This window comes from Penicillium griseofulvum (assembly GCF_001561935.1).
Source record: "Penicillium griseofulvum strain PG3 chromosome Unknown contig_84, whole genome shotgun sequence".
NCBI classification, from domain to species: domain Eukaryota; kingdom Fungi; phylum Ascomycota; class Eurotiomycetes; order Eurotiales; family Aspergillaceae; genus Penicillium; species Penicillium griseofulvum.
The window spans coordinates 1,917,409-1,930,985 of record NW_024467475.1 but is presented as its reverse complement, the minus strand read 5'-3'; the positions used below and the strand labels follow the sequence as shown (position 1 = coordinate 1,930,985).

The 13,577-nt window shown below is 48.0% G+C and overlaps 4 protein-coding genes across 4 annotated transcripts; 2 read left to right on the top strand and 2 right to left on the bottom strand.

Annotated features, from left to right (window-relative positions):
- Nucleotides 1-760: 760 nt before the first annotated feature.
- On the top strand, nt 761-2,398 carry PGRI_052480 (putative DNA repair protein (Rad57); the record flags this gene model as incomplete). The annotated part of the gene is made up of 2 exons (XM_040792961.1): nt 761-1,158; nt 1,231-2,398. The coding sequence occupies 2 exons, from the start codon at nt 761-763 to the stop codon at nt 2,396-2,398; spliced, it is 1,566 nt and encodes a 521-aa protein (XP_040644928.1).
- Nucleotides 2,399-3,429: 1,031 nt separating this feature from the next.
- On the bottom strand, nt 3,430-4,895 carry PGRI_052470 (oleate delta-12 desaturase odeA; the record flags this gene model as incomplete). The annotated part of the gene is made up of 2 exons (XM_040792960.1): nt 3,430-3,845; nt 3,911-4,895. The coding sequence occupies 2 exons, from the start codon at nt 4,893-4,895 to the stop codon at nt 3,430-3,432; spliced, it is 1,401 nt and encodes a 466-aa protein (XP_040644927.1).
- Nucleotides 4,896-7,423: 2,528 nt separating this feature from the next.
- On the top strand, nt 7,424-10,979 carry PGRI_052460 (putative ubiquitin-conjugating enzyme; the record flags this gene model as incomplete). The annotated part of the gene is made up of 7 exons (XM_040792959.1): nt 7,424-7,485; nt 7,538-7,632; nt 7,688-8,445; nt 8,495-8,569; nt 9,252-9,446; nt 9,500-9,933; nt 9,995-10,979. 7 exons carry the CDS (start codon nt 7,424-7,426, stop codon nt 10,977-10,979), a joined length of 2,604 nt encoding a protein of 867 aa, XP_040644926.1.
- Nucleotides 10,980-11,276: 297 nt separating this feature from the next.
- PGRI_052450 (GMC family oxidoreductase) lies at nt 11,277-13,289 on the bottom strand (the record flags this gene model as incomplete). The annotated part of the gene is made up of 6 exons (XM_040792958.1): nt 11,277-11,509; nt 11,558-12,161; nt 12,215-12,748; nt 12,811-13,027; nt 13,077-13,196; nt 13,246-13,289. The coding sequence occupies 6 exons, from the start codon at nt 13,287-13,289 to the stop codon at nt 11,277-11,279; spliced, it is 1,752 nt and encodes a 583-aa protein (XP_040644925.1).
- Nucleotides 13,290-13,577: the final 288 nt, after the last annotated feature.

Genomic DNA, 13,577 nt, shown 5'->3' with positions numbered 1-13,577 from the left:
TTCACGGGTTTCTCTACTCTCTCACTGCCTCTTGACTTGCTATGGTTTAACTTTCCTTGTGAGGATTGTTTCCTCTCCCTCTTATTCAAAACTAGCAAAATCCGGGTGAAAAAGGGAACTGTAGTTTAGGTAAGTGTCATTTTGAAGGATTCAAACGTAACCAAGCCGTGTTAAAAGTGCTCATGAGATCCTTAGCCCCTACTATAAACACTTTAGTGTCGGCTATTCCATAGGCTCCATCCTTTTAACTTTCCAAGTTCCGAATGCCATGTTGCAAACCCCAAGTAACATTCAGCTCAGAGCTATCTGTGGGCCTGATAACCCCAAAGAATGGTGAGTATGTGCCCGACCTGGCAGTCTACTATCTATCTGTACGAATAGGCGGTATGTTACGGCCGAAAAGTGAGGCTATATTGAACTTAAGGGAGCTCCCTTCGCCCTTCGGGGCATATGGTCAACAGAAAATATACAGAGAAGATTAGCATGGCCCCTGCACTAAGGATGACACGCTCAATCAAAGAGAAGCACCTATTTTTTTCATTCTTACAGACCATTTTTTGAGGGTATACAGAAGTGGGCCTATTTACGGTGTTTAATTGGTTATTACGCTTTCGGGATTTCACGTGACTGTATCCACTCGTGGACGTCGCTGGTTCGAATCGGCCAATAGACGAACATTATTAATCCCCGCTATGATTGGTTTAGGCCTTGAACAATCTAGAATCACAATATCAACTCTCACATCGACTGCGATTTTCCTATGGATCTTCCGTTAATCCTACCTGGCTTTGTAACGAAACCCTTCGCACACATACTCCCTCCCCTCGATCGAGCTAAAGTCACCACTGTCGACCTTATCACACTTGACTCTCTTGAGATCGCAAAGCGTGCCCGCGTGCCTCCCGCAGACGTTCGCCGGCTCTCCTCCCGCATCGTCGAAGCATTGCACACCGATGTTGGCCTCGAAAAGCCACAAATAAATACAGGGATCAACGATGGACCCAGCTCCAGTATAAACCCTGATGTGGCGAGCAGGACAACCGGCTCGACTAAGCGCGCGTTACAATGGAACACTATAAGCACTCTTGACCCTGCTATGGATGCACTCCTCGGAGGCGGAATTCCCACTGGGTATGTCACAGAAGTTACGGGCGAGAGGTACGTTATAGGTGTTTATTTCAAAGCTTAGCCGGATAGGCAGGTCAATCTGACATGTGGATCGAAATCCAGTGGAAGCGGCAAGACCCAGTTCCTTCTAAGCCTATGTCTGGCCGTCCAGCTACACAAACCACACGGGCTACGGCGGCGTGCCATATACATATCGACAGAACACCCACTATCTACGCCACGACTCTCACAGCTCCTAGAATGCAACCCTATCCTGTCATCTCTCCCCGCTGAGCAGGCACCTTCGATGCAGGATATCCTATCGATCAACGCCATAGACCTGGAGTCACAAGACCACATCTTGAATTTCCAACTTCCCGTCGCCATTGAACGCTATAATATCGGCCTGGTCATCATCGATTCAATAACGTCCAATTACCGCGCTGAATACACATCGCACGACTTCCAATCCGTCACCAAGCGATCATCCCAGCTCAACAAACTGGGCCATCTACTGCGCACCCTCGCCGTAAAGGAAGACGTCGCTATCGTGGTCGCAAACCAAGTCTCCGACCGTTTCGAGGATCTAAAAAGCAGCGAGCAAACTCCACGAGCAGGGTTGTCCATCCCAAGCCAAACACCAGGCCGTGGATCCGGCCCTGTCTCCCCCCTCCCAAAATCCCGAACTGAACAGTTAGCCACTAGAAATAGCCAGCCACCGTCATCTTCCCCTGCCATCTCCCCATCACCATACCACGCACCAGACGATAAAAACTTCGACGGCTCGTACCTGATTGCTCCTCGAGCACGCAATAGCATGTTGAATTTGGCTCACCAGGAGCGATTCCACTCCGGCTGGGGTGATGGCGCGTACCCAGAGAGTGGGTCCATGAAGAAGCCGGCGCTGGGATTCGTCTGGTCAACACAGATCGCCTGTCGAATCGCGCTGAAAAAGGAAGAATCCCATGTAGGTGTTTCCATGGAAGACCATGCATACATGGCTACCCAGGACGCATTTCAGTCCCAAAGCGGAGGAAATGACAACACCAATCGGGACCCGGACTCAATAGCAATGCCTGCCCCATCTCTCAAGAGCAGAGCTCCTGACTCGCAGAACCATCAATCTACTCCACACTTGGAATCCACCACGCGGAGGACGATGAAACTTGTGTTCTCGCCGTGGACGGCAGGTCCCAAGGATACACTGAGAAATGGTCAACCGAGTAGAAGAAGTGGCGAGGTAGAGTTTGAAATCTGGAAAGGTGGCCTGAGAAGTAAAAGTCATGACTGATTCGTCTGATTTCTTATATTACCGACTTCATTCTTACTAAAGCTACAATCTATTTTGGAGAGCATTGAATGTAACCTATTCCAGATAGTTTGATATAGTATGCTAATACGTTGACTTGACTAGAACAGCAACAGAACTATGAGACATGATATACCCAACGCAATTCTTTTCTGTACAGTCATTATTGTATGATACGAAACAGAAAGATGTTAACATTCAAGCAAAAGTCAAATATTCCAAATGATAGACATTATCTGTGCAGTGCTGATCCTGGATATCGAAAGTTTACTACATGAGTGGTGAGATCTACAGCACCTTACATGTAATTTGTAGTTCTAAGGTTTTGAGGGCCGAGGATGTGAACAAAGCGCAATGAATTTCTGTGACTCAAAGTTGCGGTGGAACAACCTACGTATCGATCCATTTGGGACTATAAACTTGGATTTGGGGGACTTCAATGATGTTGCTTTGTCGAACCAATGTAAAGTTACATCTTCTCTTTTTTACTAGATGTCTTGACTTCACTTGAACATGCTTGAGGGGCTAGATGCCTTGTGATTCTCATGTATCACACTATTTCATCATTTGATTCACAGTCTATTTGTATTGTAAGGAGGCAAGGAACAGAAAGACGAAAAGAATACGCTTCAAATTAACCATAATCATATATACGGACAGCGACAAAAAAAAACATTTCTCTAAACAATCATCTTTCTCCTTTTCATCAGGTTCTTTTCTTTCTTTCCCCTCACCTCCTTCCAACAGCTCAAACCCCAACCGAAGGAACATAACGAATCTAAGGGTCTAAGGAAAGATGAACAGTCATAGAAGAGCTTGAGCGTCAAAGAGAACAAAGCATCAAATTCCATGACTGTCCCATGAGAAAATCACGTTGCACCTTGCGTATACATCCATGGATATGCACACAAAGTATACAAAGACATCAAAGCTCAAATCGAATCAGAACAATGCGAGAGGAAAAAAAGAAAACATAATCAGAACCAAAACCAAAACCAGCAAGGGCTCAACGTCTATTGAGCCTTGGGCGCCATCTTGGCAGGAGGAATACCGATGCCATTGGTGTTGCGGAAGAACAGAACACCCTGGCTCTCACCAGTGGCACCCTCGGTGGGCTCAACGAAGTGGCAGACACGGGCAGAGGTCCACATGGCCTTGAAGAAACCAGTCCAGCCGGTGTGAGCCTCAGTGCGGTAGTGGTCGCCCATGACGACCTTGATGGCCTCGCTGGCCTCGTCGGCGTTGTAGAAGGGGATGTTGCTGACGTAGTGGTGCAGCACGTGGGTCTCAATGATACCGTGGAAGATGTGGCGGCCGACGAAGCCGAAGTCACGGTCGATAGTAGCGGCAGCGCCACGGGCGAAGTTCCACACTTCGGGTTGGTAGTGAGGAAGGGTAGGATCGGTGTGCTGGAGGAAGGTAATAGCGACTGCGAGGGATATTGTTAGCAAAAGTTATGCAAAAGAGCTGATTTTTTTTTGTCTGCAAACTTACCGAGCCAGTGGTTAACCCACAGGTAAGGGAGACCGTACCAGACCAGCAGGTTCAACCATCCGAAGTTGCTGCCAATGTAGTACAGGGCGGAGCCAGTGAGCAGGAGACCCAGGTCACTCAGGACAATGAGCTTAGCATCCTTGGCCTCGTACAGAGGGCTGGAGGGGTTGAAGTGGTTAACACCACCACCCCAGCCGTTCTGCTTGCCAACACCGCGGCCCTCGGGCTGCTTGGAGTGGTTGTTGTGGCCGGTGACGTTGTTGAGCAGGTACATGGGCCAGCCGAAGAGCTGCTGGGCCAGAAGGTGGCCGGCGGTCAGGATGGGGGTCTCCTCGCACAGCTCGCCGAGTTCATGCAAGGCCTTGCCGACGCGAGTAGCGTACTCTTCACGGGTCTTAGGAACGAAGACCATGTCGCGAGCCAGGTTTCCAGTGGCCTTGTGGTGCTTGCCGTGGGAGATCTTCCAGGAGAAGTAAGGGACGAGCAGAAGGGAGTGGCAGATCCAGCCAACAGTATCGTTCAGGACCTTAGAGGGAGAGAAGGCCTGGTGGCCGCACTCGTGAGCTAGAACCCACACACCGGTGCCGACAAGACCTTGCACGATGGTGTACAGGGTCCAGAGGACCACGCGGGCTGGCATCGAGGGAACGGTCTCGGGGGTGACATAGTTGTGGAAGAGGTAGAAGACGGATCCTAGGATGGCCATGTCCCGGAAGACATAGTACAAACTAGTGACTGCGGAGCGCTGGAAGCAGTGAGCGGGAATGGCATCGCGGATCTGCTTGATCGTATAGTCGGGGATCTTGAACTCGTTGCCGTAGGTATCGAGCATCTTGCTAGCCTCCTGCTCCGAACCCATTGAGGAAAGAGAGGTAGAGGAGGGGGACTGGTGAGGGCTGTCAAAGGGCGAGGGCGACACAGAGCTGGCCGTTGAGGACTGATTGCGATTGAGCGCAACGCGCTTGGGAATAGCGGTAGAAGACATGGTAAATTTGACAGTGATTAAATCCGAACGGTGGGTATACTAAAGTATCCCTTTCTATACTAAAACGAATGCAAGAACCTATGATCAGATTAGTTGGGATTCGTCAAGGTGCCAGAACCTAGTACTCACAATATGTTTTTTTAAGTTTTGGGTGTTGCACAAGGAAAAAGCCGACCCGTTCTGAAGAAGAGCCAACGAGAAAGCAGGCAATTAACCAAATAAAAAGAAAGCAAAGGACAAGAAGAGAGAAGGAAATAGCTCCCCTTTCAAGAACCGAAAAATTGAAGGGGAAAATTGAAACAAAAAAACATCAAATTCAACCATGGAACCGTGGGGCGGTAATTTTCATACCGCCACAATAGCTTTATAGTCAAATCCAACCGTATTGTAGTTTGAAAATTACAGATCCTTCTTTGCCTTCGACTTTTCGCAGACAGAAAAGTCAGAATAGGGCTGATCTCTTTTCTGTATGCACATCTCAGCCCCTCTCAGCTCCTCTCAGCTCCTCTCAGCTCCTCTCAGCTCCTCTCAGCTCCTCTCAGCTGATATGCCTCTCTCATTTGTACTACAGAGTATGGTTTACTGGTTTACTTCAATGTTCTATGATTATACGCTCCCGTCTACTTAGTTCCGTTCGCCCCAACAATTTTATGAATTGCATTGTTACGAGTGGTCTGATCATGAATGTGATGTGATCTAGACTCTATCTGGTGCTCCTATGAGTGCGTTTCTCGCTTTCACATGTCAACAATACGGTGAAGGCGTCCCTACAGGTGGATAGATTGAAGTGATCAACTTACCTCGGCGGGTCAAAGTTTTGTTTGTCGTATCAAACATATGGAGTACGGAGTGCATACGGAGTAGTTGTGGATTGGTCTGGAGTTATCACTAGCGAATCCAATATGCAAGATCGCGTGGCAAATTGATTTTGCTTTTTGTATTGGACAATTCGCATCTGCAAATATTTCAAGTCGGTCTGTAAGCCAGGGCTGGAGATGGCTCGGCAGTGGTATGCACAAGGGGCATGTGATTCCACTTTTTCCAGCTTTCTCTTTGGCTCTCCGGATGTAATTCGGCGTGGCACATGTTGTACGGCATTCCAATCTTCCAATGGCCTCAACATTATTCTACCATCGCAGCATATATATTTCAAATATAGATTCACATTGACTTGACAGCTTGACTAGAGAAATAATATTGAATCTATAAATGACTTTACACAGTATGTTGTACGGAGTAAAGATAAAATACTTAAAATATCAAAATACTATAAAAATGCCTCCACCCGCTTGTTGGGACCCATGGGGTTTTGTTGGGGGCCCCACCTTTCCACTTTCCCTTTTGAAAAAAACGTTAATTTTTACTTTCAAATCCTTAAATCCCTTAGCTTATCACGCCACCTTAGATAAGATTTCCAGGGATCGGGACTTCGGGATCTCGGCCTCTTCTATACTTCACAGAAATCGAATTCATTTCAAGGCACAAAAAAATGACACATTAGAGGCGATATTCTAGAAGTATGGAGTTTATCCATATTTAGTACACGCTAGTCTTTATGGGGCCAAGAGCCGGCGGAAGCCCAGCCGAAAGTTACTAGAATATACCCTTTGCTTTCTTCGATCAGATACAGTAGTCGCCACTCAACTCGTTCCTGAACTTAGTTTTTAGCACTTATCCAGGTTCCTTTTATTCGGCGAATGGTCTTGAGGTGAACATATACGATGATGATTTCTACTGCAAAGATAACGACCTTGAGAATAGAGAATTATTTGGTGTAATTTTCCCAATGACCTTGAAAAATTTGCAATAAAGCATGGAGCCCCCAAGCACGAAGATATGTGGTCGCCATCAATAGAGCGTAGCCTCGAAGTTATACATGACAAAATAGCCTACAACGAGGACAGACATTTGATCCTTATTCTTAGCAAGCATTGGAGATGTGACAACGAACGATAGTGATCCTACCCTATGGGGCTATACAGCGAATATATACGTTTATGCGACTGTGATACAGAAAAAGCTCACCTTGGCCTTCTACTTCCACTCGCATTCTGTGTTGAGGAGGGGCGGTAAAGGTTCATAGTTCCTCAATATAATTCGTTAGTCTTGGGGAGTGTCAACGGTTTTATCTTTCCGAAGTAAGTCAGTCCTATATGCCCAAGGAACATACCTATATCTTTCCCGCCATAGAAGATGTTTCTCCTTAGCAATCTTGTTGTGCTCAGTAAAGAAGACTTTACCGTCTATAGTCAGTGCAATGCCTTGCACAGAACAGGTAGGAGATATCAGATGGTCTCAGGGTTGTTTTTGTTCAAGTAAGCTTAGCGGCACGGATGGATGTTAAGACCAAAGAAATACATAGCACATCCCTGCATTTGTAAAAACATCGAAATATTGACTCATGTACAAGATTGGAACTCCCGTGCCTTGAGATGGATGTTTTGAGGTTCGATATCGATCGGCGATAAGGCGATAAGCTGGCATCAACCCCGGGGATCTTCCCAACTTCCTTCTTTGCTAAAGTAGAAATGTCGACCTCCAAGTTGCCTTGCATACCTTCACTTCGAAAGCAGCAGCTCCACCTGGAATTGTGAGTCTCGTTTATTCCGCATAGACCAATCCGTGTACTGACCCCACCACAGCGCCAGCTTGAGACGTGCAGCACCGCCAGGAGTTTATGTGAGCCTCGCGCCCGGAGACCCGACACTCTGGAATGGAGTGATTTTTGTTCGCTCAGGTGAGTTCGAAATTGTTACTTATTGCACCACGCGTCGACTAACTCCCGTTTGCAGGCCCCTATGCTTCGGCCGTTCTCCGATTCCAAATCCGCTTCCCAGACACCTATCCCGATCTTCCTCCTCTAGTCACCTTCGCAACCGACCTGTTCCACCCATTGATTGTGCCTCTCACCACATATACCTTTAGCACTGGCTCGGCAAGTGATAATCCCGTCAGTGCAACGGATGATGAACGATTGCCGCCTGGCGGATTCAGTCTGCGCCATGGATTCCCTCATTGGTTTGGTAGAGCAAAGCGGGGCATGGCATCAGGGAACACATCACGGAATGTAAGCGGTACTAGTGCAAGTGCTGCGTCGGCGGGACATGCAAGCTCTGCCGATCCGGTTACAGATAATGGTGAAGAATCGAACGTGTCAAACCCTCCAGTGACATCAGCGGCTAGCGAGGGCGGCGATGTAGAAGCGCCACGTTTGGCCCAGGCACCTGCTACAGATCAGTTTGCGGAACGGAGGGATGTCGTTCCAGTGTCCGAGATATTGGATTACATTCGGTCGACGTTCGACGACGAATTAGTTTTGGATTCGCTACCGGTTGAGGTCGCCGGGAACCCTGGAGCATGGCATGCATGGCAGGCACATCGTCGAGGGGGCCCTCGAGGACAACTGAAACGAGGAAGCCCGCAGGCTCGGCTTCCGGGGGATTGGCATTGGGATGGAATTTGGGCTAGGCGGGTGAAAGATGAGATTGAAAACTCTCATTCTGAGCCGATGTTGTATGGAGGTGCTGGTCGTGGGGGTATAGATGAAACGGTATATAACCCTCGATTCCCATTCTTGACTTATGCTTACCACCTTTTAGATCCGGTTTTCGCGACTGGATGATACAACCATGAACTCAGTCAGGGAGAAGATGGTTGCGATGACGGGGAACGGGGTATAAGTGCTACCTGATGGATTATGATACCCAATTGCTTCTTGGCCTTTATTTGACAAAAATGTTTATCGACTTAAGGTTGGAGAATCCCATGGATCTCCCGTCCGTGAGACATGGGAATGACATCGTCGTTGCCGTCTTAGTCGTCGGTCCTCTGGAGAGCGGCAGGAGCATATGGCTTCAATGTTCTTCCCTTTCCCATTTCTCCTCCTCACATCAATATATTCGAGCACAATGACCTATAAGTTATCATATGATATCAAAAGTTCAGCTTTAATTATTGCATTGGTCCTTGTTCCTATTGTTGTTCTCATCTTCGTTGTTGTCATCGCTCTTGCGTGTTCCAATTACTGGAGTATTCATTCCCTCAAAGGGTCGTGCCTGTCGTGTCTGTCGTGCTTCACCCTTTGGAAGCAACAGAGACGCAAGAAAATCTCATCAGACCCAGAGGCCAGTCCCGTCACGCATCACTTGGATTTAACTCGTGCCACTGAGGCTTCAGATATTCGGATTGAGTTTGAGCCTCCTATCAGGAACAGAGAGCATACTTAGATCCCACGACGCCATGAAGGACACACCAACTACGCCGGTCACTGTGCTCAAATGCCGCACCTCATGCATCACATCCATACATAGAACCACCTCGACATCTAGCTCTCTTTCGAGCTTGTCATATCCACAGATCCCTTCTCGCCGTTCGTCCCTTTCTACAAGCGCGGAATACGATTCAAGCGAGCTTGCAACATCAACTAGAACCCCCTCTCTCAGTGATAGTCTTTACAACATCGATGTGGTGAAAGTTCGTCAGGATCATACTACATCTTCCCAAGGTATTCGCAAGACTGGTCTTGATAATGAAGACCCGTTTATTGACCAGGTAATTTCTACCCTTGGTGTGAATAGTTTTGTTCCTATTAACTGTTGTTGCAGACCTCGCGCCGCCGCGTTGGTCCTCGAAAGAACCTCATGACCCCCAGTGGATATCAATTGGCGCCACAACTCCTCGTTCGCTGGAGCTCCGGGTCTTACGGCTCTATAGAGCCATGTCTCTCGTCAAAGTCACCCTCGGATTCCGGCGCATTGGAACCGCCAGCAGATACTATCTCAAAGCAAAAACCCAGAGTGGATAGTGGTTTCCGGTCTTTATCAAACATGCTGCGCCCAGGGTCATCCGGGTTAATCTGTCCCTTGGAGCTTCCTATCACTTTTGCCAGAATGAGATCCTACGCAGGATGGCCATGCATGGGCACCGATTCGATGTCTGTATGGACGTCAGTGAATGTATCTGCCGACGTCGAGCCCATTTCCCTGCCTGAGACCTCGAATCTTGCACCCCTTGACATTATTATACTTTTTGATAGCTTGTGAGTTGGCCATATTGTCTTACTTGTCAAAGAAAACATGTTTTTGCTGACCATAAAACAGGCAGCAGTCTTCAGTTAGCCTTGTGACGCCAATGGTCCTGGCATCGTCCGTGCTTACGTCAAATCTGGCCATCAACAGTGACAGAGTAGCATTAGCCTGTGTTGACGGAAGCTCTAGAAACAGCTTTGAACTATTGCTTCCGCTGGGGTTCCAATCATTCGAGACTTTGAGAACTGCTCTGAATTCCTTCTCTCTCCGCCAGTTGAAAAAGAACAAGAGAAAATGCCCCGATGCAGGTAACTCCATTCGACAGGTATCCCGACTCTTTTACCAGTCTCCCAGAGCAGCATTCTGTCATCTAGTATTCGTTTCTGCATGTCCACCAGAAAAACTGTTCATATCTGACGTGGACACGGCTATCGGTATCCATACAATCTCCCCTCAGCTTCGCTTTCCTCTTTACACAGCAAACCATCCACTTGGCTGGCACATTTTCTATGATGCCGATGCCGATGATCCACGATCCCGCGAAGTTCATTTCATGCGAAAGGTCTCTAAAGTCGTTCGTCAGCTTCGTACGGGTCTCAGCCCTGGGGCCCTGTCGGACTTGAAACTGTTTGTTGAGCAGGGCCACGGATGCCAGTTTGAGTCGGCAATGGAAGACTGCCATCTGTCGCGGCTACGACCAGGGGAGACCTGGGTCTTCAAAACGAAAATTGGTGTGCCGATCGGGTTTTATCAGGAAACTCAATTGACTGAACATCCGGTGCTCGAAGATTTGATTCGGCAGATCAACAGTGTTCTAAAGGCATATTCTTCTGAGCCGGTTGCGCAGCATGTTCTAAGCACCCGCCTCGAGCATCAGCACTCTTTGCTACCGAAACCGCACACTATTTGTTTGGATACTCACTGCACCATCTCGCGCACCCCGGGTGTGCCACCCCGTTCTTCTGGCGATCGTCGCAATGTTTCGGCGCTAATGTCCTATGAACTGGATGATGAAGCTATCAGTATCAGCTTGGGATCTTCAAGCGAACTCAGTTGAGATGAACTGTTTGAATCGTCTCTTTTGGAGTCATCACACTATTCTTATGGACCTTATGCTTGTTCTACTCCTAACAGACTTGGGCTATGCTTTATATTTGTACTTGTATAGGAAGGCTCGGTATTCTCTTGGAGTATGAGTTTCAATTGGATGGAATTGGCTATTTGACTAATTAATTGAGACTTTCCAATAGTTGTGTTCCAGTCCAGCACTGGAACTCAATACAGACATGAGCAAATAACCACAAAAACATCATAACCCTTCCAAAATGCTGGCAAAACTCGATATCATAAAGTATCAGATGCGAGGATAGACATTACCCGCCATCCGCCATGTTTCTTTGATTAGATCCGCACATTTCTCTCCAATACCATACGCCGGCATCTGAGTATGTCCTCCATGCAATGTAGGCATAACACTGCAATCAGCAACTCGCAGCCCCGAAACACCCCTAACTTGCAATTTCTCATCAAGAACAGCCCTAGGATCCCCCGTCTTCCCCATGGCACAAGTTCCCGCCGCATGGTAGCCTATCAACGTCAGTAAACACGACCAAACATAATTCCACTCCAACTCACAAGTAGTCGCATGCTGCTTCACATACGGAACCCACTCCTCCCTCGATTTATAAGTATGATGATTCAAATTCGACGGCCAAGACCCCTTAACAATATCCTTAGTCCCAGCACCTTTCATAACAACCTCATTCCCAAACCGACAAGCCTCACTAAGAACCAGCAGATCAAGCGGATCATCCAGATAATTACAATCGACAACTGGGTTTACCTTCGGATCCGCCGATTCCAGAACCACCGAGCCACGAGACTTCGGCGCAAACAGCTCTGCAATCATGGAAAAAGCGTGCTGGTTGTTAGCTGGGAATTGGTCGTATTGCTTAGGTCCGCCGTAGCACTCTGTGTTGAAGAACTCGATGTTCGGTTGCTGGGGCGTGAGACCCATTGGGTCTCGGCCGGGCTTGCGCGGGGCGTTTTGCCAGAGTGGCTCGTCTTTTAGTCGGTTGTCGAGACGGGCGAAGGCGAAGCCGCCGAAGGGGAAGGTGGATAGGAAGCCCGTTTTATGATCTTTCCATTCTGCGTAGGTTCGGTCGAAGTTGTCGTTGTGATGGACGTGGTGGTCGTTTGTTAGGCCTTGTTTTTCTGTTTCGTAGAACATGAATACGATCTAGTGGGCTATTAGGACGGTTTATGCTGGTATGGTTGTGTGGGGTTACTGACGAGGTGGTCGATGAGGTTCTTGCCCACGCCTGGTAGATTAACCAAAGAGGGGATATTGTGATGTTCTAGCTCTGCCTTGGGGCCGATACCTGATCTAAGCAGGATTGCAGGACTGCAGTAGGCGCCTGCGGAGATGATGATTTCCTTTCGGGCGTGGTAGATGGTAGAGCTGCCATCTGAGGTTTGTGTGACTACGCCGGAAGCGCGAGTCTCGTTTTCCTGCTTGCTGAAGATGATTTTGTCGACAGTCGTATCTGTCTTGATGGTGATGTTCCCTTGGTTCTTGGTTGTGATGAAATCAGCGCCCGTTGTCCGTATGCCCCGGTATACCGTTCGAGGTACATGGCCACATCCTTGTACAACATCACCAGTGCTGAACATGTCATGATGCAAGGGCATGCCTTGCGAGACATAAGAGTCGAGCAGAAGCTGAGAGATGGGCGCTAGATCATGTGGCTCTGTGTGAAGTGGCCCGGAGTATCCATGACTCTCTCTATCGGCCTGGAACCATGCTTTTGGGTGGAAGGTCTCTGACTACTCTCTTTGTTAGTACATACTTCGATATATGTATCAATATCAGCGTGGAATCATGTTACCTTTCTCATATACTCAAAGAACTCTTCTCCGCTCCATCCATCTAGTCCCCAGTCATCATAATCCAGTTTGCTGCCACGGATACAAAGCGTTCCATTGCACCCGCTACAGCCTCCAAGGAATCGACCACGACTCAGCTTCACTTGGCGGTTATCAACTCCTGCCATTGGAGGAGTGACGAAGTTCCAATCTGTCTCGGCATCGAAGTTGTTCGCCCACCTAATCTGTCAATGACGAGGATTGTTCCAACTGGGCTTTTGTAACTCACCCGCCAGTCATATGAACATTTTCTAGGTCCTTATTATGCTGTCCAGCTTCCAGCAGCAAGACGGTAACTTCGGGATTTTCTGCCAGACGACCAGCAACCACACAGCCAGAGGTGCCTCCTCTGTCTCATGGTTAGAAAGAGTATAAGATTGTCAAGGTAGATATCTTACCCGCAGACAATATAGTCATAGGTATCCTCAATTCCAGAAGTCATAGTGTAGAGTTCAGATGTCGATCGGGTAGAATGACAATGAAGATTAGCAACGGAAGATATAAAATCCAAGCTTGCCAGCTTTCTACACCGTACTTATAACATAGCGGAGCAGAGCGGAGATGATTCCGCGTATATCCAGCTTGAGTGGTTGTTTTGGGCAATCTTACCTATTTCTGTACATAATGCTTGGAGATCGGTCCGTTCGCATACTTTAGAGGCAAGATCTGTGAAACCTATGTAGCAACAGTTGACGTGTAATTGGTCCAAATGAGTATCAAGACGCTTGGG